General features: G+C 38.3%; 1 protein-coding gene across 1 annotated transcript in view; it reads right to left on the reverse strand.

Annotated features, from left to right (window-relative positions):
• baiap2l1a (BAR/IMD domain containing adaptor protein 2 like 1a) overlaps positions 1-23,415 on the reverse strand; it is a 107,571-nt gene that overhangs the window by 35,933 nt on the left and 48,223 nt on the right. The window contains exons 5-11 of the mRNA XM_052021898.1: positions 23,062-23,133; positions 21,604-21,741; positions 15,308-15,460; positions 14,077-14,229; positions 10,590-10,731; positions 9,427-9,625; positions 5,709-5,777 (exon numbers count right to left, since the gene is read on the reverse strand). Coding sequence (XP_051877858.1) covers positions 5,709-5,777; positions 9,427-9,625; positions 10,590-10,731; positions 14,077-14,229; positions 15,308-15,460; positions 21,604-21,741; positions 23,062-23,133 — 926 coding nt within the window. The remainder of the gene's footprint in view (positions 1-5,708; positions 5,778-9,426; positions 9,626-10,589; positions 10,732-14,076; positions 14,230-15,307; positions 15,461-21,603; positions 21,742-23,061; positions 23,134-23,415) is intronic.

Consider the following 23,415-nt stretch of genomic DNA (forward strand, 5'->3'; position numbering starts at 1 on the left):
GTTTAACTGGAATGCACAATTGAAAGCAGACAGGAAGTTAGACAATTTGTTCAGTATGATGGTATGTCTAAACTCTTTGCAAATTGTTTCAGAGAACTTGATGTAGAATTTTCATTTTAACACATGACTAGAAGATCCGGAAGTCGTTAGATTCAATTGCTGTTCTTTGCCCTACTTTCCATTTGAAGTATAATTATACTTGCTTAATAAAGTTACCAGAGTACTATGATAGCAGTAGTACTTCTTCAAATGAAGAAGCTACCAAAGATATATGAAATGATGCCAATTTGCTCGAACAAAATTAGAAAATCCAGAAACCAGTATATGGTTGCATGCCACCTGTATGATAATTTCCCTGCTTTCTGGCACCATTCTAATTTGCCTATGGTTGGTTGAGTTATGATTATTTTACATAGAGATATGAATATAATTGTTGAAAATAATGCATATTAATACTCCTGCCTTATCAAGCTCAGAAAGCATACATATATGTAATGCAGTTGCCCCACAGACTGCCTTACATATATCCTTTCATATGGAAATACTGCACAAGCTTCATAGCTCTGCCTCTGGGGATGGGCGGCACTCGCAGAGCTGCTGCCTCACAGCTCAAGTTCAATGGGATTAATGTAAAAGGGGACTCGATGGCTCGCATGGACTTGGTGGGTTGAAGGACCTGTTTCCATGCTGCATCCGTGACCCCATGACATAACCCATGCGAATGTAATAGCAACCATGACTGGGTTGGTGTCTTACTCTTATCAGCAAGATAGGGGTCATGTGCCTTACTCTTCTCCATATAAACACGTTTGAAAGAAATTCTGTAAACTCTTTCAAAATAAAGTGACTAAATTAAAAGCGATGCAACAGTAGTGAAGCTAAAACCACAATAGAAGTACAGCATTGTTGGCAATTGCAACAGATGTAAAATTATTATATTCCTGGCTGAAATTGTTAACATTAATTACACATACCTAGTCATCATTGATGGGATACAGTTTTCAGCAGCTGTTTGTTTGGCAGCATTCTCAGGGGTCTGAGTTTCATTCCAGCTGATGTCAGTGCAGTATGAAAGAGTGCTGCACTACTGGAGATGCCACCCTTTAGATGCATTATTAAACCGAGGTCCAACTAGCCCCTCAGGTGGATATAAAAGATCATATGGCACTATTCAGAACAACAGGGGAGCTCTCCTTGGCACCCTGGAGAGTAACCCTCAGTTCACATCTAGAAAACAGATTTGGCGAATATCACTACTGTCTGTGGAAATTTGTGATATAAATTGGCTGCTACATTCTAATATTACAAGAATGAAACCACTTCAAAAACATAGTTTGTTAGCTGTAAAGCACTTTGAACCATTTGGAAAGGGACCAGAATGACAATAGAAATAAATGTCTTTCTTTCTTTACATGATGAAAGTTTCAATAACCAGACTGCATAGATTTAAACTGGAGCAACACACAAAGGAGCTGGAGGAACTCAGTGGGTCAAGCAACATCCATGGAGGGAAATGGACTGTCAATGTTTCAGGTCAAGACCCTTCATCAGGACTGGAAGAAAAGAGGGGAGGTAGCCAGTATAAAGGGGGGGGGGGGGGGGGAGGAAGAAGGGGTGGAGCAAGAGCTGGCAGGTGAGAGGTGGATCCAGGTGAGGGGGCTGATAGGCAGGTAAGGGTGGGGGTGGAAAGAGTGGGAGTGATGCAAGAAGCTGGGAGGTTATAGGTGGAAGTAACAAAGGGCTGAAGATAGAATCTGAAAGGAGAGGTCAGTGGAACATGGAATAAAAGGGAAGGTGGGGAAGGGAACCGGAGGAAGGAATGAGAGGGTGATGGGCAGATCAAGAAGGCGGGGGAAGGGGGACAGTGGGGAATGGTTACCGTAAGTTAGAGAAATTGATGTTCATGTTGTCAGGTTCGAGACTATCAAGGCAGAATACGAGGTGCTGTTCCTCTAATCTGCATCTAGCCTCACTTGGCAGTACAGGCGGCCGTGGACAGACATGTCGCTGTGGTAATGGGAAGTGGAATTAAAATGGCTGGCCACCAGGAGATCCCGGCTGGTACAGTGGACGGAGTGAAAGTGCTCGACCTCTTGTGTCTCCATAGTGTTAAACTGGTTAGGAAAAGAACCAGAAGCAATATGATGATTTTTCTGTAAACATCTGGTTGGGGTCTGTAATATACTGCAATTCAAAAACAATTAAAATATCCATCTAAACACAAAACAAAACTGCTAGCAAACATCCTCCACTGCCCATGGATCAATGGGTGCTTGTCCTTGAGCAATGTTAGTCTTCCAAGTGAGAAGCCTACCCAAATTTCTCAACTTAAGTTCCAGTATAGGCACTACTGGTCTCAGGGAAGTAATAGTTTTGTAGATCTCTTCAAATTTGAGATTAGGTAACAATTAGGATTTTTTTCACCCAAAAAAGGCATAAATTGACAAAGAGTGACACATTATGCACAACCATGTCAATCGTTCTTGGAACTTCAGATACCCTTAAAATCTATTACCTGTACTTAATTTCTTGCAGAAGAATTCTACACTAGTGATCTTGAATTCATTATTTACATGCTGCAAAATGGCAGTGCTAGATTTGCCACAATTAATCATAAGAGGTGTTTACTTAAACATAAACCAATAGGTGTGACATCATTTCAGGAACAAGTTTAACAAGATAGACCTCAAATGTGACAGGAAGAATCTATACACAGTAACTTATACACGTATCAAAGTTTTATATTGATTGAATTAAGATGAAAATTGCAAGTTTATACTAAACAGGACCTTTCTTCAAGGATAATACACTTAACTCATGTTTTTTTAATTGTTATGAATTAGAAGCCTCAGGAGGAGCAGGATCTATAGGCTTTAGCAGCAACGCCAATTCTATCCTTAAAATCAAACAGGGTGGTGCCAATGAGAGAGTGCACTATCAAGAAACAATACTTGCTTACTTTGTGATAGCTTGCTCATTTTGTGTAAACATCTGGTATCAATGGCATTCTTTTTTTGGTAGGGATAAATTAAGCACTTGCATATGGATAGATCAGCCCAGTGAGACATTTAGCAGTTTTACTCTCAGCCGCTTATAGGTATCAACTTTCAGAGCAACAACTCTGCATGTTGCTAATTATTAAGTTGTTTGTATACGAGGCTGATGTTGTACAAAATCAGCCAGCAATATAAACATGCCAATTTCTACACACGGATTAGAATTGTTCCACAACAGACATTTAAACTCTATAGAACAAGACTTGGTTTATAAAGTAAGATAATTCCAGACCACATGCAGCAAGCTAGCAAATGGAAGGTCATTTATCTTCACTGGATCCTCCTTTTTTAGTTCAGTCTTTGCTTCTGATACACAACACTTTGTGAGAACAATAGTCACAGCAGAGTTTAGCATTTGCAAAATCAGTGGTAAGATGTAGCCAACACCCATTATAATTCTTCCCACTATTGTATAGATTGTGGTAATATATTGTCGTTTGAAATGTGTGACTGCAATTGTTGCTTTAGAACTTTAAAGCAGCACAAATACTGTTCGCCTTTCCCATCCCCTCTCTCCCACACTTCCATCTGCCCATCGTCCCTTTTCCCCTCCCCATCTGGTTCCACCCATCACCTACCACCCTCTGCCCCACCTCTCCCTTATACTGCTATATACCGCCAACCTTTCCTCTTCCCTCTCATGTACATTCTCAACCTCAATATCCCCTTTGCCTCCACAGATCCTGCTTGACCTGTTGAGTTCTTCCACTATTGTTTTTTTTGTCCCAGATTCCAGCATTGGCAGTCTCTTTTGTTTCCAAAAACTGTACTACTGTTCTTCAGGCTAGTTCTTCAATCTAACTGAAAAGATAATAAACTCCCATGGCTCACATCATCTGATGCAGGATACACAGCTCCTTTGAAATCATCAATTATTCATAAGGCTTCAAATTACTTTCCAATGCAGTTTCCTATGCAAAGGTGAGGAAGATACTATACAAGTCATTTTGGATATCTGGTGCAGGAACCTCTACAACTTCCCATTATTAGTGAGCGCTAAAACTCCACCAGCATGAATGTTAGCAGGGCTTCAGAGGGGCACCGCCAATTGATCAGATCAAGTTTACCTATTAAGTAAGAATTGGTGCACTGCACTGTGTGCAAAGAATGCTTGTCCTCCTTGATAGAAATAGAGTATACATACAGCTGCTTCTCTGGTGCCTATTTTCTAGGCCAAAGTACATCTGGTTTCTTCACTGGGCATAGCAGCCTCAAACATATTCCAAACTCCCCCTGAAATGGGAAAATAGAAACTCCCTACATAAGAGAGCCTTGCCCTTACCAGGTTGTCTGACAACCTCCACTGTAGGTTGGGATTGTGAATCCAGATGGAGGCTCACTTCTCTGCTCCAACTGTAATTACTGTGTTAGATTCTCATAGCAGCAAGTTATAGTCAAACTCTTCAATTCCTTTTTAAGTATACTTGTCAATACACATAATGAAAAGAATACCAATCCTACTTCAGGGGATGATTGATTGCTAGCTGGAGACAGATCTGTTGGATGTGTTTTCTGAGCCAGAAGACCCACAATGATAAAGCTTCAGTACAATATTTTGAGATCTGGATATGCTATATTTTTCCTTCAAAAAGGTAGTTCCATCTTCATATTAATCAAGGCCCAAAACTTAACCATACATTTATGCTCTCCACTTCGGTAAGGTATGTTTACATTCTGCCTTAAAGTATATTTATTACGAAGTGCTGTTCCATGATTGTGAACCGGAGTTTGGAACAGCAAGAAATCACAGAATTAAAACAGTATCAGAACTGTTAATTCAGGAGAAGGCATTCTATATTCAATTACAATTAAAGTTATTGTAGCTAGAACAAAAATTCTACAGAAAAATAAACAGTGTAAATTTCCCATTTCCTGCAAGCTTGGGACTTGACAAAGTACTACAGTTGTACCACATATGTCAGTTTTCACAGAAGATGTGGTGAAGAGCTGCTAAGAAATATCATAATTTTTGGCAACTCAATGACCGAGTCCCAAGGACTGAGACGAAGAGGTTTCTTTCCCCCACACAGAGAGTAGTGAATTTTTGTGATTCTCCAGCACCTTTGGCTATGGAGGTTCAGTTGACTGAGTTCATTCAAAACACAATACATTTTTGGATATTGAGGAAATCAAGGGATACTGGGATAGTGCAGGAAAATGGCAATGAACCAGAAGATCAGACATGGTGAATGGCAGAGCAGGCTGGAAGGGCCAAAAGGCCTACTCCCGTTTCTTATGTTCTTATCAGCCACTCTACAGAGAAAAAGGGAAATTGTTTAACCCGTGTTACCCCCACCAAGAACCAAGGCTGCCCCAACCTTAACTATTGAGCTGCAGTAGGCGGATTACTTTTGCATAAGCACAATCCCAGGCTGAGATCCAAGATATTGTTGACTCACTTGCTGAAGCATACAAGAGGAAGGATCTTGCACTTAACATCTAAGGAGGTTCTCTACTAACCTGCCCCCACATCAATAACAGTCTATGATATTCAAATCATTAAGTGACTAACAAGCTGTGAAATAAATACTTTTTGCACATTCACTTGAAACCAGAAGTAGAAACTTAAACTTTAAATATTGAACAGATTCATAACAATTTGTTACTAACACGAAAGGTTTTTAATACTACATTTGCTTCAAAATGTGTTACCTGAGTCCGGGCGACATATCTGGACCTTGTTCTATTGGCCTGGTGTAGGAAGTTGGAAACCAACCTCTCCTGTTCAGGAGGCAAAATATGTGTTGTAATTAAACCAGGATAACAATACTTTGCAAACATTCTTCTGAACAGTCTTAAAAATTTGAAATTGTTGGCAATTCCACATATTTATAATGTTCGAAGTCTGTACTTGTCTCAAAATTTGGCCTACAATAAATCTTCACACTTCCCTTTCAGTGAATGTAGATCTAAAATTGCCTATCATCATTAAAATAGTTCAATGGATTTACAGAGATATAGTTTACTAGATTTATTCCCTCCTGTGCATGGGAATATTTGAATTGCACTAAGAGTGTCCTTTTGGGTGACAAAATTACATTTTTGGCTGGGAGCAACTCCAGAAATTTTTATACTTCAGATTCAGTAAACTCTAATGTCAATGAAGACCTTTCGATGTCTTCCCACATGTGTAACAAGCCAACCTGATTTTCATAATCTGACTTTCACAACATTTGGAGAATGCAAACACACAAAATAAACTAAGTGCTCTCTCCTACTAATCCAATCCATTTTAAATAAAGACTATTTTGTAGCTTAAAGTTACATCTAAGGGGAGGATTGCAGCAAATTTGGAAACATGGGGAATTTGAATTCTTGCCAAATTGAAGACTGGGGATATCATCCAGAGTAGATGAGCCTGATTACGTTGTAGGACAGGAAGAACTGGTTAAGTTATCCACCAAGGAACACAAGGGAGGAAGACAGATTACTCATTTTCCAACCCCGACCCACAAACTTCACTAAGGTACTTAACTGCTGTACCCAACTGTTCTCATCTCCCTTGAGCTGCCCAGTTTCCTGAGCTCCGTCCACTTAAACTATGCTCATATGAGGCCCTCAGCCTCACTAAAAAGGTAGATGCACCTCTAGAGAGCAATTTTGACTGCTTTTGTTAAAACTGAAAGTGGTACTAAGGTTGAATTTCACATTGACCACCACCTGACTGAACAGGGGGCTATAAAATTCTTCCCAGAAATTTGATTGCCATGATCCCTTTGGTGGTGCAGCAAGCAATCATTAATTGTAAGATGATTCTCAGAGCATAAACACAATACTCTGGATTTCTACAAACATAAATGCAACAGGAGATAACAAAAGACAGTGAATTTCAAATCAGTTCAAATAACATGAGAAACAACAAGAGCATGCTTGAACAGTTATGCCATCTGTGATTTAAGGATTAGGTTAATGTTCAGCATGCTAGAATGCCATCCAGGAACATATACAATATTAAGATCACATTCAGTATCCATTATACAAGTTTGACAGCAATGCTTTTTACATTCAAACATTTGCAAAATCATTCAATGACATCCTAAAAGATGATTTTGAACAGTGTATTACAGAAAACTCAAAATTTATCTTTTATATTGTACAATTATTTTAGCACACTCAATAAGAGCTACAAATATTATATAAAATCACTGAAGTCCAAAATTCAACCAGAATCAAATTTTTAAATATCAGTTCTTTATTCAAGTGATCTGTGCCAGAGCTTTTTTTTTTAAAATCAAGGATGATATTCTGTGCTAAGTATTCAGTGCTGCTGCTTTAAGGAAACAAATTTATCATTGACATTGGGTCAAATTTTCATTCCCTAGCAGCATACAGGGACTAACTTCAAAGGGAGTGCAGTGATTCAAGAAAATGGCCCATCACTGGCTTTAAGGCAATTATAGATATACAATAAAAACCACCTATTCTAGCAACTCAACTCTCAGAATAAATAATTTTAAAAGCCCAATTCCTTTTATTACATTTGGTAAATACCATAATACCATCCAAGTCATGGTTGACATTTGCTTGAAGCAAAATGGATTTAATTAGGTTATACAATAATGGTATTCTATAAAAAGACACAATCAGTAAAGACAACATTTAGTGGTGCAGAATTTTTTTTAGAAAACTAAACATTATAGGTTTTTAACTGGAATACGACTTTTACTCAAGTCTAGTGGACATCATGCATAATAAATCATGCTTTCTCTCATTAAGCACAAGTCATCATAGTTGTATATTATTCATGAACGTCTTGTTCATATTTTATCACAGTACGTTAATGACCAAGTCAATCTAAAGAGAAAACTGTTGCAGAGTTGGTTGCTAAGCTACAGTGAGGTCTTTACGCAGTTTTCTAACTCCTGCTGAAGAAGTTACGGGAACATTTTCTAATGACAATGTATGTGGAAAAATTCCATTTTTATTTTACAGCCTGCAGACATTTAAGTAACCTTGTTGATGCAGATCATCTGCTTTTACATTAAAATACACAAAAAATTGTAAACAAGTGATTAAACTGTGCATTGTGAACTATAAAGCTAGTGCATCTTGAACAACAGCTGAAAATTAACAAAAAGCTGCAGATGCTGCAAACCTGAAATAAAAGCAGAAAATTGCTGTAAGTACTCAGGAGCTTCGGCAGAGCTGTGGAGAAAGAAACTGTTAAAATTTCAGATCAACAACCTTTCCATCACAACCAGGAAGAAATATAAAGCAAACATATTTTAAAGTTGTAGAGAATGAGAAGGGGTGAAGAGAAAAAAAAAGTTTTGTGATAGCATGTAGAACAAAAAACTGAATGATGCAAAAGTGATGCCAGTTGAGAGAAGGTGGTGAACACTTGTTAATTGTGGTTGATCAGTCCAGAGATGAACAGAAGGACTTGAATGAGGACAAAGGAGAAAGAAACAAAATCTGTGCTGAAACTGAGATACAAAACTCTGCAGTTGCCAGAAATCTGAAATCATGAAAAATGCTTGAATGCAGGTCAAGCAGCATCTGTAGAGAGAGAAACTGGGTTAATGTTACATTACAGAGTTAACATGAACTGGTCATTTCAGACACAAACTTGAATACTCAGTTTCTGTGATTGTTGAATTCAATGGTGAATCCTAGACAGGAGATGCTATTGTTCAAGCTTACACTGTTCCAACAAAGCCCAAAGTAAGAAACCAAAGACAGAGGTCAGAGTGGGAAATGTAAGGGAGAATTAAAGGGATAGGCAACTGAAAGCTCAGTGGACTAAATGTAGATACTTTAAATGTATATTTACTCAGGATAATTTATCACTTTATTAACTAAGCAAATTAGAATAATTGTAACTCAGACCAGGGTATTAGACAACATAATTCCTTCTTTTATCCTATTTATACTATGTTGATTTTTGCTTTAAATTTGAATTAATCGCAGTAGAACTAAAATATCAGCATGATCAAGAGGCAACAGCAATTCTGACAATCTGCATCTACAGGCTTTCCACCCCATCTCCAGTACATTTTAGATTCTTTGGTCATCCGTGGAACTCGGAGTTCCTTTACTCAAGTCACTGGGTGGTACTAAGTATGGCAGACACTTCTCAAGTACCACATGCCTGTGTGGAAATTTGAGATACGAGAGGGGGCCAACTTCAATCAGTCACAATTTCTCTCTGATTTGAGACTGTTAGACTGGGAGTTGGATTGAAGTTGAAAAATGGCCTCGGCATAGTTTCAATAGTAAAAAGTGAGACGACAGGCTAGAAAATACCAGCATGAGCTCATTGAGTAGTGAATCAACATCCAATGGTTGAACATTCTATTATATTGTTTTTAAGGTATTACCAATAATAATATTTATGTTGTAATGATTTTGAGGACAAATGGAAACTCACATTTTGGTCATGTCATGTTCTCCATACAGCCAGCCATCCTTTTCTTCTGGTATCAGAAGTGTTAGCACATCCCCTTCTGCAAAGCTCAACATATTCTTGTTATTTCCTGCAGTGTGTGGAAAAATGCTTTTCACCTTTGGCCTTTGAACCATATTCAGTCCAGTTGCAACAGAAATGGATCTTGATAGACTGACATCCTCTGCAGAAAAAGTACATCAAATTCGTTACTACAAAATTATGTTGCCATTACTCATAATCGGTATCTGAACACAAAGGCAACAAATTCAATTATTCAACTATAATTCAATTAAGTGGCGTTGCGAACTCTAAACATCACAAGTTAGTTAAAGGCAGCCAAGTGAATTCTGTACGTGTTCAATTAGCTTGTAAATAAAGGTTTATAATACTTAAAACACAAGGAAAATGTAAAGTGCAGATTTACGATCCAAATGTTATACCATAAACTTCTTTGTTAAATCACTATGTAGAATGAAAGAAATAAGTTAAATTTCATTTCAGATATTTCAAGAGTTTGAAGGTGTCGTATTAAGCAGCAGAGCACACTTCAACTTTATTTTCCAGCATAAGGAAGTTTTTATCTTACACATTCTTCAACTAATAATTATGCTCTCTAGAAGTCTGTGGGCTGATTTCCTGCAAATGAAATTACGCTGCCTCCAGTATCATAAAACAAAACTACTCCATCCAGCAGAGAATTAACATCTCCAGTTATGTAAAACTGCAAAGTTTTCTTAAAGTATCAGATTTAATCACAAAACAGATGTTAAGCACATGATCACCCCCAAGAGGTAATCTCATTTTACTTCATACCAGTTGAAATACACAAACTGCAAAGTATATTCAAAGCCATTATGTTCATTGAACCAGCACATAATCAATCCTTCAAGATCAATCAACACTTTTGAAATCACTAAATATCTCACTGGTAGTTAGAGACTGGTAAATAGTGGTTGATATACAGGTTTGAATACAAATGCATGGAACTTTTTTTCTTCTCTTCCCTTGCAACACTGACTTGTTACCTTCCTTGCATCACTTAAAGAAACCACAATGCCCAGGTCACATTAAGGAAGGATCAAATCAGGCAAGCTTGCTTGGATTTTACTGATACTTAGTGAGCACTATTAAATTCTACTCCTTACCTGTAGTATCAATATTTCTCTCAATAGGGGCCATGCGTTGTGCATTCGGGTTGTTGAACATATCTGGCAAAGGACTTTTCTGAATTTTTCCAGGAGGAGCTGGTGGTATTTTTAAATTATTCTGTAATCCAGCATCATGCACCTAGGAAACCATTTTATTATCATTATCTACTTGTTCACATGAAATGGTTTGATACATCTTAAAATATTTCTGGTCGCACGTTCTTTTTCCTCTATACACCTGTATTAAGGAACAAGGACCTCGTTAAAAGATAAGAACCTGGTCACATTTTCTCGGACATCAGAAGGGAAACATGCTAATGTGTACTTTATTAGAACGACAAATCTAACCACGATAACATTAGATCCATCAGTATTGCATTAGTAACTGGAAAAATAATGGAATTACTAGAAACAAATGAGTGCATGATAATATGGTATTAACCAGATAACGCCACTCCTTGGGGTCAGATGCTGCCTCACTAGCATCCTGTTTTGAAGTCTTCCTTAAATTTAACCAAAGTTTAAAAGTGAAGGATGAGCATAATTGGTTCCACAATAAATAAACCAATTAGTTACACCAAATGCACATACAAAAATACATTTTTTGCATACACAAATTCTCCTCCTGATGGCCCTGCTACTTTCCAACAGTTCCAATTCCCATTGTTTTAAAATACTGTAGAATTCCAGGGAAATAAAATTTTCACATAAAATTGTTTTAAACAAACCGCAAATAATTGCTTAAGGATCAATCTTCTGTTCCATCTATACTCCCACCCTTTTTAAGCAAGTCTTGCATCATAATACACCATTATGTGACTTCTAACATCAACTAGAAATGTTTGCTCAAAAATTTTCCCATGACAATTTGACAAGTTATTGAACTCAATAACTAGCCATAATTACAGGAAAGTCATTAACCAGGCATGTGCGCCTAAACATTTTCTTTACATGTTTCTTTAAAAAAAGCAAAAGTTAATTTGAATGATCACATTAGTATAGGGATCTATTTCAAATTCTGCATGGCATAGTTTTGTACTTGGAATTGCTTAGCACTCAGAGAATTCGGAACCTATTTCTATTAACCTCATCCTAATCCAAATCTCATTTAGAAATCAAGCAATTGAGTATTCCTTAAGGTATGTGCTCCAAATTGTACTTTTACAAAATTCCAGGAGATTAAAAGAATGTGGTGTTAAACTTTTCCCTCTTTATTACAACATTATTTGTAAATGGAAATAAAATGTCACTCTTGCTTTATGCAGTCAGAGTACTATACGAGGGAAGCAAAAAGGTAATTTTGATCCCCTTGCTAATATCCATCCTGGAAAGTATGTGTGTGTGGATACTGGACTAGCTGGTCTATAAAGTTCACTTTGCTCACTCGCTGACGACTATAATTTACAATAATGCAGGAAGAAAGGTCACAGCCTCAGTATCAGCAAGTTGCATTTATGGAAATTATACTCCAGCTTCTTCGGGAAGAAAGGGGAGAAATACGTAGGGGATTTATAACTTGACCATACCATCACTGCATCTGTTACTATCAAAATCCTGGGCCCCTTTTGGACCATAAGGTCAAATGGACTAGCCATATAAATACTGTAGTCAGTCAAAAGGTCAGATCAAGTCAAAGGCTGAGTATTCTACGCTGAGCAACTCATCTTCTGTCAACTGAAAGCCTTTATACCAGGCACAAGTCAGGACTGTGACAGAACACTCTTCACTTGCCAAAAATGAGTGCAGCTCCAGTAACTCAAGCAGCTCAACACCACTCAGGCAAAAGCACTTCACTGGACTGGTACTCCATGCACTACTTACCTTAAATATTCATTCCCACCACCACAGGTGCATAGTGGCTGTAAGATGAGGCAGAGGTCAGAATCAAATCCAGGTCAGCTAGGCAGCTACACCATCTGCAGTGCCACTGTGCTGCCCAGGACATGGATGGCGCACGCACTGCAATCACTATGTGCTGGTGTTGGGGGCAATGAATGATTAGGGTGAACAGAGTACTGATCAAGTGGACCCTTTTGTCCTGGATGATGTAACACCAAGGAGGACGATGGCAGCAGGTATATGCCATCCTGATTTGAAAATACATTGCTGTTCTTTCACTGCTGAATCTAAATATTGGAGCTCCCTCAACAGCAATGTGGGAATACCTTCATTTACAAGGACTGCTGTGGTTTAAGGAGGCAGCTCATCACCTTCTCAAGGGCAATTAGAGAGAAGTAATAAAGCGATGGTCTTGTCAGCTATGTCCAGATCCCCAAAAAAATGATTAAAAAATTCATTAACACATACTAGCTAACTGTACTTTTTTTCAATAGATTGTTTTGAGTAGTCTTAACATTTTTTGTTATAGAAGCCTACATACCAATAATAATACTTTGCTAGTCTCCATTACAAGTATTTTTAATAATAAAGGCTATAATGATTCTTACTTGGTATTCTTTACTGATTGCTAACTGTATGGAAACACAAGCCAGAAATACCAGACAAGAATAAATATTTAAATCACACTGCCTTCCCAGATACCTCACTTTCATGTACACGGACAAGTCAGTGAACTGTTTCTGCACTCTGGACCAAGATCAATTTAGTTAACTCCTCTCTCCCAGCTCTTAGGGTTTTAATGTGTTAATCTGAGCAATTTAAACTTGTCTTAAGAGTAAGCCAAGACAAATCGAAGCTCAGCTGGCTCAAAAATAAAATCTCAGACATACATGTGACTAATAAAGATCTCTTATCTTATATAATTAATACTGGTGCAATATTCAAACTTGGGTTCTTTTGAACAGATTTAGTGGTCCCCTCCAGCTACAATCTGCCTCACTCACATACCATCCTGGTTTGCCAGCCCTTGCTTGAGAGACATGCTAATGCATAGGGCACCCCCCCCCCCCTACACTGGTTATCTCCTCTCAGCACTTCCATCTTTTATGTACTCCAACTCCACCCCTTCCCTTCCCCTACCTGGCTCAATCTGCCGATCATTCTTCAACACACTTTCCCGCTGCCCCCCCCCCCCCCCCGCCCCTTCAGTTCACCAATCATCTCTGACCTCTATCTCACCACCTCCCCTCTCCTCTTTATACTGGCCATCTCCCTCCTAGTCCTGATGCAGGGTTTTGACCCAAAACATCAGAATCTTCCCCCTCCACAGACATTGCTCGAGCCACCAAGTTCCTCCAGCAGATTGTTGCTCCACATTTCAGCATCTGCAGTCTCTCATGACTCCCGGTTAAACATGATTTTCCTTCCACTAAAGCATGCTGACTTTTCCCAAATATTTAACTTTTCTAAGTGCCGAACTATAATGTCTTCAGTAGCTGCTTCTAACATTTCTCTATGCCCCTAAATTTTAATTTAAAAAATAGAAAATGTACCGCTGAATGGAATTTTCTAAGTACATGTATAACATAGAAAAGATTTTAAATAAGCATTTCCCTCCTGCCCATGCCAAAAATCAGCTACTCACAGAGTATCTTCCTATCATTGGAGAAGGTTGAGGAGTTTTGGATAGATATGATGGGAGGCCACCATCATCTTCATTCAAAAAGTCCGGCACCTTTGTGGCTTCCAAGCACTTGTCCTGCCAATTAATTATTTTGGCACGAAGGAGCCCATTAGCCTAAGTGAAAACAAAATTATATAATGGTTATTAAATGGAAATTATAATTGCTTTCTTTAAGAAAATTCTCAGAGCACGTAGCTTAGGATTCATGCTGTGCAAACATCTACATCTATGCATTTTAATTATTGCCTTTTCTCAGCCACAGTCTTTTACTTTCCCTAGTCACCATTTCTAACACTGGTAATGTTCTGAAGCGGAACCAGATTGCTGGCAAATTGGGGTGTTGTGTTTGACCCAGAGATGTGCTTTCAACCACTCACTTGCTTCATTACCAGTCTTCCACCTCCATAATGTTTGCAACTGATTTTATCTCGGATCATCTGCTGCTAAAACGCAATCATTTTGTTTTCCAAAACAATTCCAAAGCTCTCCAGGTCAACCTCTAGCCTTCCATAATGAACATGCAAAGCACTATTATACCATTATCTCATCTTGCTACAAATCTCATTTCTCACCATATATATTGGCTCTCAATCTAACAATGCAATATTAACATCTTGTTCGCTTTCAAATCACTCCTTGGCCATGGCCTTCCTCATTTTTGCAACATCCAAAAGCCTTACACAAGTCTGGTGTCTCTGCATCTCTAGCCTCTTACGCAATTCCGATTTTATTTCCTCCAGCACTGGCCAGAGCACCTTCAGCTGCAGGCTCTTGAACCCCCACGACCTCTTTCCCCCTCTACCTTGCTGTCCTCCTTTAAAATCTACATCCTTGACCACTCTTTTGATCATGTGTCAGTATCTCCTTCCATGGTTCTGTGTCAAAAAGTTTTATTTTTATTGATAATGCTCTTTATATAACACCTCAGAACATGTGCCCCATGAAGACCGTCATAAACATGTAAATTGTTGCTGGGTGCTCACATTTGGACAAGAAAGTAGAGCTGGAACTGTAGTTGGGAGATTTTCTAACTTCCTCTCCTGCTGTGGGAACTGCACAAGTACAGTGCAAAATATGAAGTGCAGCTACTTCCAGTTCCTTACAATAACAATGCTTCAAATTTTGATCATAATTTTAATGCCTTCCAATACATGTTAAGAAAAGATAATTAGTTTCAGTTCTTTATACGGACCTTTTCATGATAATTGCTTAGATCTTGGGAAAAACTGCAGTGCTTGTCTGCCAGGAAGCAGAACCGTCTTTTTTCTTCAAGTAAAGCCTCCTTGCAGCCATCAGTGATGAACCTCTGAATGTCATTTTCTCTTGTACTGATAGTTGCTAGAAACTGGAAAAGAACATGCAAATGTCAATTTTTTTCCTTTTCAAAATCTATATTAATTTCTACCAGATCACAATTACTGGTTCTTCGTTTCTTCTAAAATCAAATTTCTGGATATTTTTGCCATGTTATCATAGCTATGCACATTTACTTCTTTAGAAGGCAGTGTATTCTGGACAGTTTAATAAGGAGTATTTCCATTATGAAAGGCTACATTTCAGAAGCCAAAGATTTTAAATACCCCAAAACTGGTTATTCAAAATTGAAATATGTGAAAATATGAAAGTTCATTGTAGACAATTTATGGCCAATGTAATATTAAAATATTGTTCTCTCGAGCTTAGGAATTTACTATATATAAAGGCAATTTGATTTGCAGTTATGAACAGAACAATAATTTAGTGGCTTTGCTCAATTCTTACTTTGTTATCAATGTATGAAAGATCATCAATGTGGAGCATTGGTAAATACATATTATAAAAATAAACTCTTCTGGTTATCAGTGGTACATTCTCCCCGTATATTCACACATTAATCTGTATATAATTTCTAGGTTGTTATTCCTACTCCAAAATCTATTAATAGAACGAACTTGTAGGCAAGGTGCACACTTTCCAGTTCCTGGTTTCACTTCAAGGACAAATAAATGACAGTCACGTAAATCTGCACCCTCTTTATAAAATGGGCACGTTTCCAGGACTACACATAGAACTTTAAAGTTATACGGCATCTTTTCACCAAAATGCAAGCTATGTGTCGAGTAATAAACTTTAAAATTCTAAAAGAGAAAGGGATAAGATTGTGCTCAAGTATCATAAACTTTACCAAAGCAAGGTGCAAGATTGCATAACAATAAACTAATCATTCACCATGGATTCCCAAATGAACTACATGATCTGTTGCTCTAGACATGGTTAACTGCTACAGCTCAGCAGCATTCAATAATAATCAATAACCAATTTGTATTGGTTATCAACGTCTTGGCAAAACAGAAGAGCTTCTATCTGGGGATAATGTCATCCTTCTATTGTAAAATGCTTTAGTATCAATATTACAGCCAAGAAAATGGTAAAAATTGCAATTTGGTTGATAGAAATGGTTCTCTGAAAGAAAACAGCTTGAAATTTAAGGAATTGAAAACTTGAGCATTCACCCTTTGTAGCAACAAAACAATCTTAATAAAGTTGCCTTATAAATGGTTTATTGAACAATGGGATATACAAATTTGATAATGATGAGCAACCATCACACTATCTTGACAGGAAGTAGCTATACTTGGTATCCTTTTGTGTTGTTCTATTTATTCTTGTGACATGGGTGTTACTGGTATTTATCACCCATCCTTAGTTGCGTTCGAGAAAGTGTCAATCACAAACTAAATAGCCACCTTCAATATCATCCCTACTCCGCCCTTGCATTTCATCATAATTGCGGTTTTCATGGGTGGGGAAATAAAAATATTAAAATTGACCTTGCATAGTTGGCAAGCATATCCATAGATAAAAATGTAAACTGATGCCAAATAAAATTGCATTCAATGCAGTCATAAACAATATTCAAAAACATTAGGTAGAAGGAAGTAAACTGAATGCATAGCTTAAAAAGGAATTCTGAAAAATTTAAAAAAGAATCTCCACTGTAACATATATTGGAGACTCAAAATTCCTTTTTAAATAAGATATTTTCACGCATTGTTGCTATTTATAAAATATCCCATTTTCACAATGATCATTTGCAATACGTAATTTAAATGTTCCACATAAAAATATAGAACTATGAACATAATTACAGAATCGGAAACTTGCAGACCAGGAGGATGACATTTGGCCCATTGTGCTGTGCCAGCTCTTTGAAAGAGTTAATCATTTATCATTTTAATCCCATATACTAGCTTTTCCCCAAACCCTGCAAATTAGTTCTTTTCAAGTACATTTCTGAATTGCATTTATCAATTGCATTTGTCTATTGCCCAATCAATAAGTCCTCAATTAAACTCCCCATAGCCATCCCTACTTTAAGAACATTCCCAATTTCTCTGTCTCGCAATGTAACTGAAGTCCCTCATTCCTACTACCATCTACTTTGCATCCTATCCAAGGCTTTGACACATTCAGGTTGATCAGGCAAGCAGGCACTGTAGTGTAGCGGTTAGCATAAGGCTATTACAGTGCCAGCGACCCGGGTTTGATTCTGACCACTGTCTATAAGGAGTTTGTACGTTCTCCCCGTGTCTGCGTGGGTTTCTTCCGGGTGCTCCGGCTTCCTCCCACATTCCAAAGATGTACGGGTTAGGAAGTTGTGGGCATGCTATGTTAGCACCAGAAGTGTGGCGACACTTGCGGGATCCCCCCAGAACACTCTACGCGAAAGGTGCATTTCACTGTGTGTTTCGGTGTATATGTGACTAATAAAGACATCTCATCTTACTTATCAGGGATAGTCAGCACAGCTTTGCTCGAGGGAAATCCTGTCTCACTAATTTGATCGAGGTTTTTGAGGAGGTAACTAAGACTGATGAAAGCAGAATTGAAAATTGGCTTGTGATAGGAGGCAGAGAGCAATAGTGGAAGGTGCTTTTCAGATTAGAAGTCTGTGACTAGTGATGTATCACAGGGATCAGTGCTCAGACCCTTGCTGTTTGTGATCTACATTAATGACCTGAATATAGGAGGAATGATTAGCAAGTCTGCAGATGATACAAAAATTGTTGGTGTTGTGGGCAGTGAGAAAGGTTGTGCAAGGCTACAGCAGGATATAGATCAGACTGAAATTTGGGAGGAGTGTTGGCAGATGGAATTTAATCCCCACAAGTATGAGATGATATACTTTTAGAGGTCATATAGGGCTAGGACAAACAGTAAATAGTAGGTCGCAAAGGAATGTTGAGGAAGAGGGACTTTGGAGTTCATGTCCATGGTTCCCTGAAATTGGCAGCACAGGCAGATAGGGAGTGAAAAAAGACACGGCATGTTTGCCTTCACAGGTCAGGGCATCGAATATAAAATTTGGGATGTTATGTTGCAACTTTACAAACCACACTTGAAGCCTTAGCACACTGGCCTTTATCAGTCGGGGCATTGAGTCTAGGAGTTGGGATACTATGTTGCAGTTGTACAAGTCGCTGGTGAGGCCGCACTTGGAGTACTACGTACAGTTTTGGTCACCCTATTATAGAAATGACATGGTTAAACTGGAAAGAATACAGAGAAGATTTATGAGGATGTTGTCAGGACTAGAAGGCCCAAGTTATAGGGAAAGGTTGGCCAGGCCTTGGTCTTTGTTCCTTGGAGCATAGGAGAATGACGGGCGACCTTACAGAAGTGTTTAAAATTATGAGAGGCATAAGGTGGATGGTAACAGTCTTTTCACTAAGGGGAGTCCAAAACTAAGGGGGCATAGGTTTAGGGTGAGGGGGGAAAGATTTAAAAGGGACCTGAGGAGCAACTTTTCATGCAGAGGCTGCTGAGTATATGAAATGAGCTGCCAGAGGAAGTGGTTGAGGCAGGTACAATAGTATCATTCAAGAAGCACTTGGATAGGTACATGGAAGGGTGGAGCTTGGAGGGATATGGGCCGAATGCAGGAAATTGGGACGAGCTGGGCGGGCACTGTAGTTGGCATGGACTGGTTGGGCCAAAGGGTCTGTATCCACGCTGTATTGCTCTATAATTCTATTGTGTGCATTTCTGGTTGCCACATTATGTTGTTTCATTGGAGAGAATGCACAGGAGATTCACCAGGATGTTGCCTGGATTGGAGGTCTTTAGTTATGGGGAGAGATTGGACAGGCTGGGCTTGTTTCCCTGGAGCGAAGGAGGCTGAAGGATGACTCGATAAAAGGGATATAAAAATTATAAGAGGCATAGACAGGATAGAGTGTCAGAATCCTTTTCTCATGGTAGGGGTATCAAAAACAAAAGGGCATAGGATTAAGGTGAGAGGAATAAGTCTTAGAGGATTTGAGGGGAATTCTTTTTTTTAAAAAAAGTGGTTGATATTTGAAATTCACTGCCAGAGGGTGGTGGAGGAATCTGATACAATCACTAAGTTTAACAGGCACTTGAAAGAGTGAGGCATCTAATTGCGAACAAATGGGAATTTGTGTGGATGGGCAAAAAAGGTTGACGTGGATGCAGTGGGCTGATGAGCCTGTTCTGTGCTGTACAACTGTGATGGTGCACAGTATTAGTGTAGAGGTTAAGCGTGACTATCTTGTTTAGTTTAGATTCATTGCCCCCATTTACAAAGCCAAGTATCTCAAACTTTAACTGCCTTATCAACTTACCCTGGTACTTCAAACAATGAAGCTGCAACTCCAGATCCCTCTATTTTTTTTAAACCCCCAGCAGCAGTTTGTTTGGAAAGATTCTCATCCAAATGAAAAGGCTGTGGATCCAAGCTCAAATCCAGAGAACTACTACCTTAAATTTCTTGGCATTAAGGAAATCAAAGGATACGAGTTTGGTGCTGGAAAATGGCACTGAGGTAGATCAGCCGTGATCTTAATGAATGGTGGAGCAGGCTCGAAGGGTGGAATGGTTACTCACAACATAAGAAAATGGGAGTAGATGTATTATATTATAGATAGAACAGAGCCATCCAATATGATTATGGTTGATCTGCCCCAAGCCTCAGCTGCTCTTCTGTGCCAGTTCGTAACAGCCCTTAGTTGCCTAACTTTAAATAATCTGTTTAAATTGTGGCGGCTTTATCATTAGTAACCAATGATCCAGCCTCCACAACCCTCCAGGTTAGAGAATTCCAGAGATTCACTACCCTCTGCAAGAAGTTCTTATGTATTTCAATTTTACATGACCACCCGGTAATTTTATAACTATTCCCCCGGTTCAAGATTCTCCCACTGGTGAAAACATCTTGACATCTACCCTATCGTATCCTGCCATCCCCTCTAATGATCTTGTACGCTGCGATAAGATCACTCCTGCTCCCATTTCTTACGGGTCTATACATCGAGATGCATTGACGTTAGTATCAATGGAGGCAGTGGGAGAACAAGACACCACTGCGCACTTCTCCCCACTAAAGTAAAAATAACTGTACATTACAACTCTTTGGCAGCTAACCCTTATATATCAACATTACCAACAAGCTTTTAGTGCCACATACTTCCACTTTCTGAAATCCTTCCAATGATTATAATCCACCCTTTTTCTCTCCACAGCGGTGGCTATTCCTTCCCATTTCAATGTTTCTTTCTCTTCTGTCTCGAACCACTGGTTTTTAAAGCGATTGTTACCTTGACAACTGTTCTATTATCACCACTCACCTTGTTCTTACCACCCCTCCCTGCACCTTAGACTAGTTTCCTTACTTTTCTAGTTCTGATGAAGGGTTCTTGACCTGAAATGCCAACTCTATTCCTCTGCGTGGATGCTGCCCGACCTGCCGAGTGCTTCCAGCATTTTCTGCTTACGTTGCAGATTTCCAGCACCTGCAGTTTTATGCTCTAATTGCTTTTCATGGTTTATTGGGTTCAGGTAAAAAGTCATCAACCTGAAACATTAATCCTATTTTCCTCAATGGTTGCTGCCTGACCTGAGAATTTCCAATATTTCTGTTTAGAGTTGTAGTATTTTGCTTAATGTTATAACTCAGAAAGCAACATGGAGTGGCCACTGAAGTGATTACAATAAACAATTGCAATACTATGGTGTCAGGTGCTTTGTGGTTTCAGAAAGCAGATTTAGTGTTAAAATCACCACAGATGGTTAATGGTTAACCACCACAGCACAAACCATATCCATCTCACTACAACAGATTTTTATTTTATTCAGTGTATGAGAAATACTGGTTTGTTCGTCAATATTCCACAGCCACAAGAAATTTATGTTAGTTTTAGTTTAAAACACAAACCAGTCCTATACCACCCTAACCCTGATGCCCATACACTTCTTTATCTGAGGCACGCTTAATTTTAATGTTCACTCTGACTGAAAATCATGTGTAATTCATATTTACAGATTGTACAATGGCAAAGTGCACCCTAGGAAAAAAAAACGGTATTAGTTATGTCCCAAAGGAGCAAATCATAGAAAAGTTAACACTTTAGACTCTAAATAATCTTGGACGAAGATGAAAGATAGAAGCAATCCTGATTTTAGACACAGAATGATAAGCTTAACACCTACCTCCATTTCTTTATTTTCATATTTGTATGCATTTTTTGTTCCTTGACTTTTTCTTCGAAGTTTTTTGAGTTCTGCTTGAGACTTTTCCAGGGAATCTAATTTAGTTCTGTGTTCTGTTTGATACTTCTTAAGAGTTGCCTGCAGGAAATTATTTCAACATATTAATCTGCATGCCAAAAATGGCCAATTTATTTTAACATCTTGCAGAGCATAAGCAGAGAATTTTTAAATAGCACAAGTTCTTATAGCAATTCTAACCTCTACTTTGGCCTAATTCACCAACAATACTTAAATTCAGTTAAGTACTTATTTCATCACCAGATTTATAGTTATTGCTAATATACATGTTTAACCTTCCCTTTCTATACAAGACTAATACATCTGAAAATCAAATTGCGTAGCACTCCAATAACCAGGGAGAAGCCCATCATTTTTTGATTGAGGATATCCTGAGATATGAACATGGGCTGAAGGCTTATAATATTATGAAAAATTACATTTTAGATTTTTTCCTGTCATAGTTATAAAAATATGAAGGAATATAGGAGAAAGGAACATGCTATTTAGCCCTTCCAGTATATTTCACCATTAAGATCATGGCTGACCCATGACTTTCCTCTATATCTGTAAATAACAAAATTAAATAAAACTCTTCCTCATCCTGAGTTCACACAGCTTAGTACTTACAAACCAACCCCCAAACCCCTCAAATTATGGACAAACCCAAGTTTACATTTGTCTAATGATCAAGTCCAGTTTCTAATTTTTTTTTCCCCCTTGTGAGAAAGTGAAAGGCTCTGCATCAAGCTATACAATGACATATTTGGCTCTCTGTTTGGTATAATTGAACTTTATTATCCATAAATTATTTAGTTATTGGCTTGTTGAAATGGTTAATTTCATGTTCAGTTAAACAACTTTTACCAGCTCTAACTTTATTGTCTGTAAAATGGCTTCCTGCTTACATCGCAACAACATTCCATAAATATTTCAAACTTAAATTGTTGGGTGGGATTTAGAGAAGATACCTTTTAGTTGTACAAGATCCCAAGTATTCACAATAAGTTACGTTTATTTTCATAGATTCATAGAACAGTACAGCACAATACAGGCCCTTCAGCCCACAATGTTGTGCCGACCTTTAAACCTCGCCTAAGACTACCTAACCCCTTCCTCCCACATATCCCTCTATTTTAAATTCCTCCATATGCTTATCTAGTAATCTCTTGAATCTGACCAATGTACCTGCCTCCACCACCACCCCAGGCAGCGTATTCCATGCCCCAACCACTCTCTGGGTAAAAAACCTCCCTCTGATATCTCCCTTGAACTTCCCACCCATTACTTTAAAGCCATGCCCTCTTGTATTAAGCATTTAATTACTTAACTTGCATTGGTGTTTAACTAACAATAAATCAGCTGTTGGATAACTTGTAATTGAATAGAGTAGGTACCTACATTCATGTATTTCACATCTTGATCCGTTTTTTTTTCCAGTTCACTTATTATGTCTTTGTGAAATTTCCTAAACTTCAGATGAAAAAAAGCTTTTAATTAGAAACCAAATCAACAGCAAAAATAAAAACTTAAAATAATGCCTAAATTTATTTTGGCCTACAAATTCTAGTGCAGTCAATTTGTACGAGAGGTGGGGAGAAACAATGGGGACCAACATTGAGAAAGGTAAGAGGTTGGTGTGAGGAATCATCTTCATGGAAAGGAAAGGAAGGAAAAAGGAAACAGGAAAACAGGAAAAGAATTTGAGGCAACTGGATTGAGGGACCAGGGCTGATAACAATAGGTTAAGGTGGC

The sequence above is a fragment of the Pristis pectinata genome, chromosome 8 (assembly GCF_009764475.1).
Source record: "Pristis pectinata isolate sPriPec2 chromosome 8, sPriPec2.1.pri, whole genome shotgun sequence".
NCBI classification, from domain to species: Eukaryota; Metazoa; Chordata; class Chondrichthyes; order Rhinopristiformes; family Pristidae; genus Pristis; species Pristis pectinata.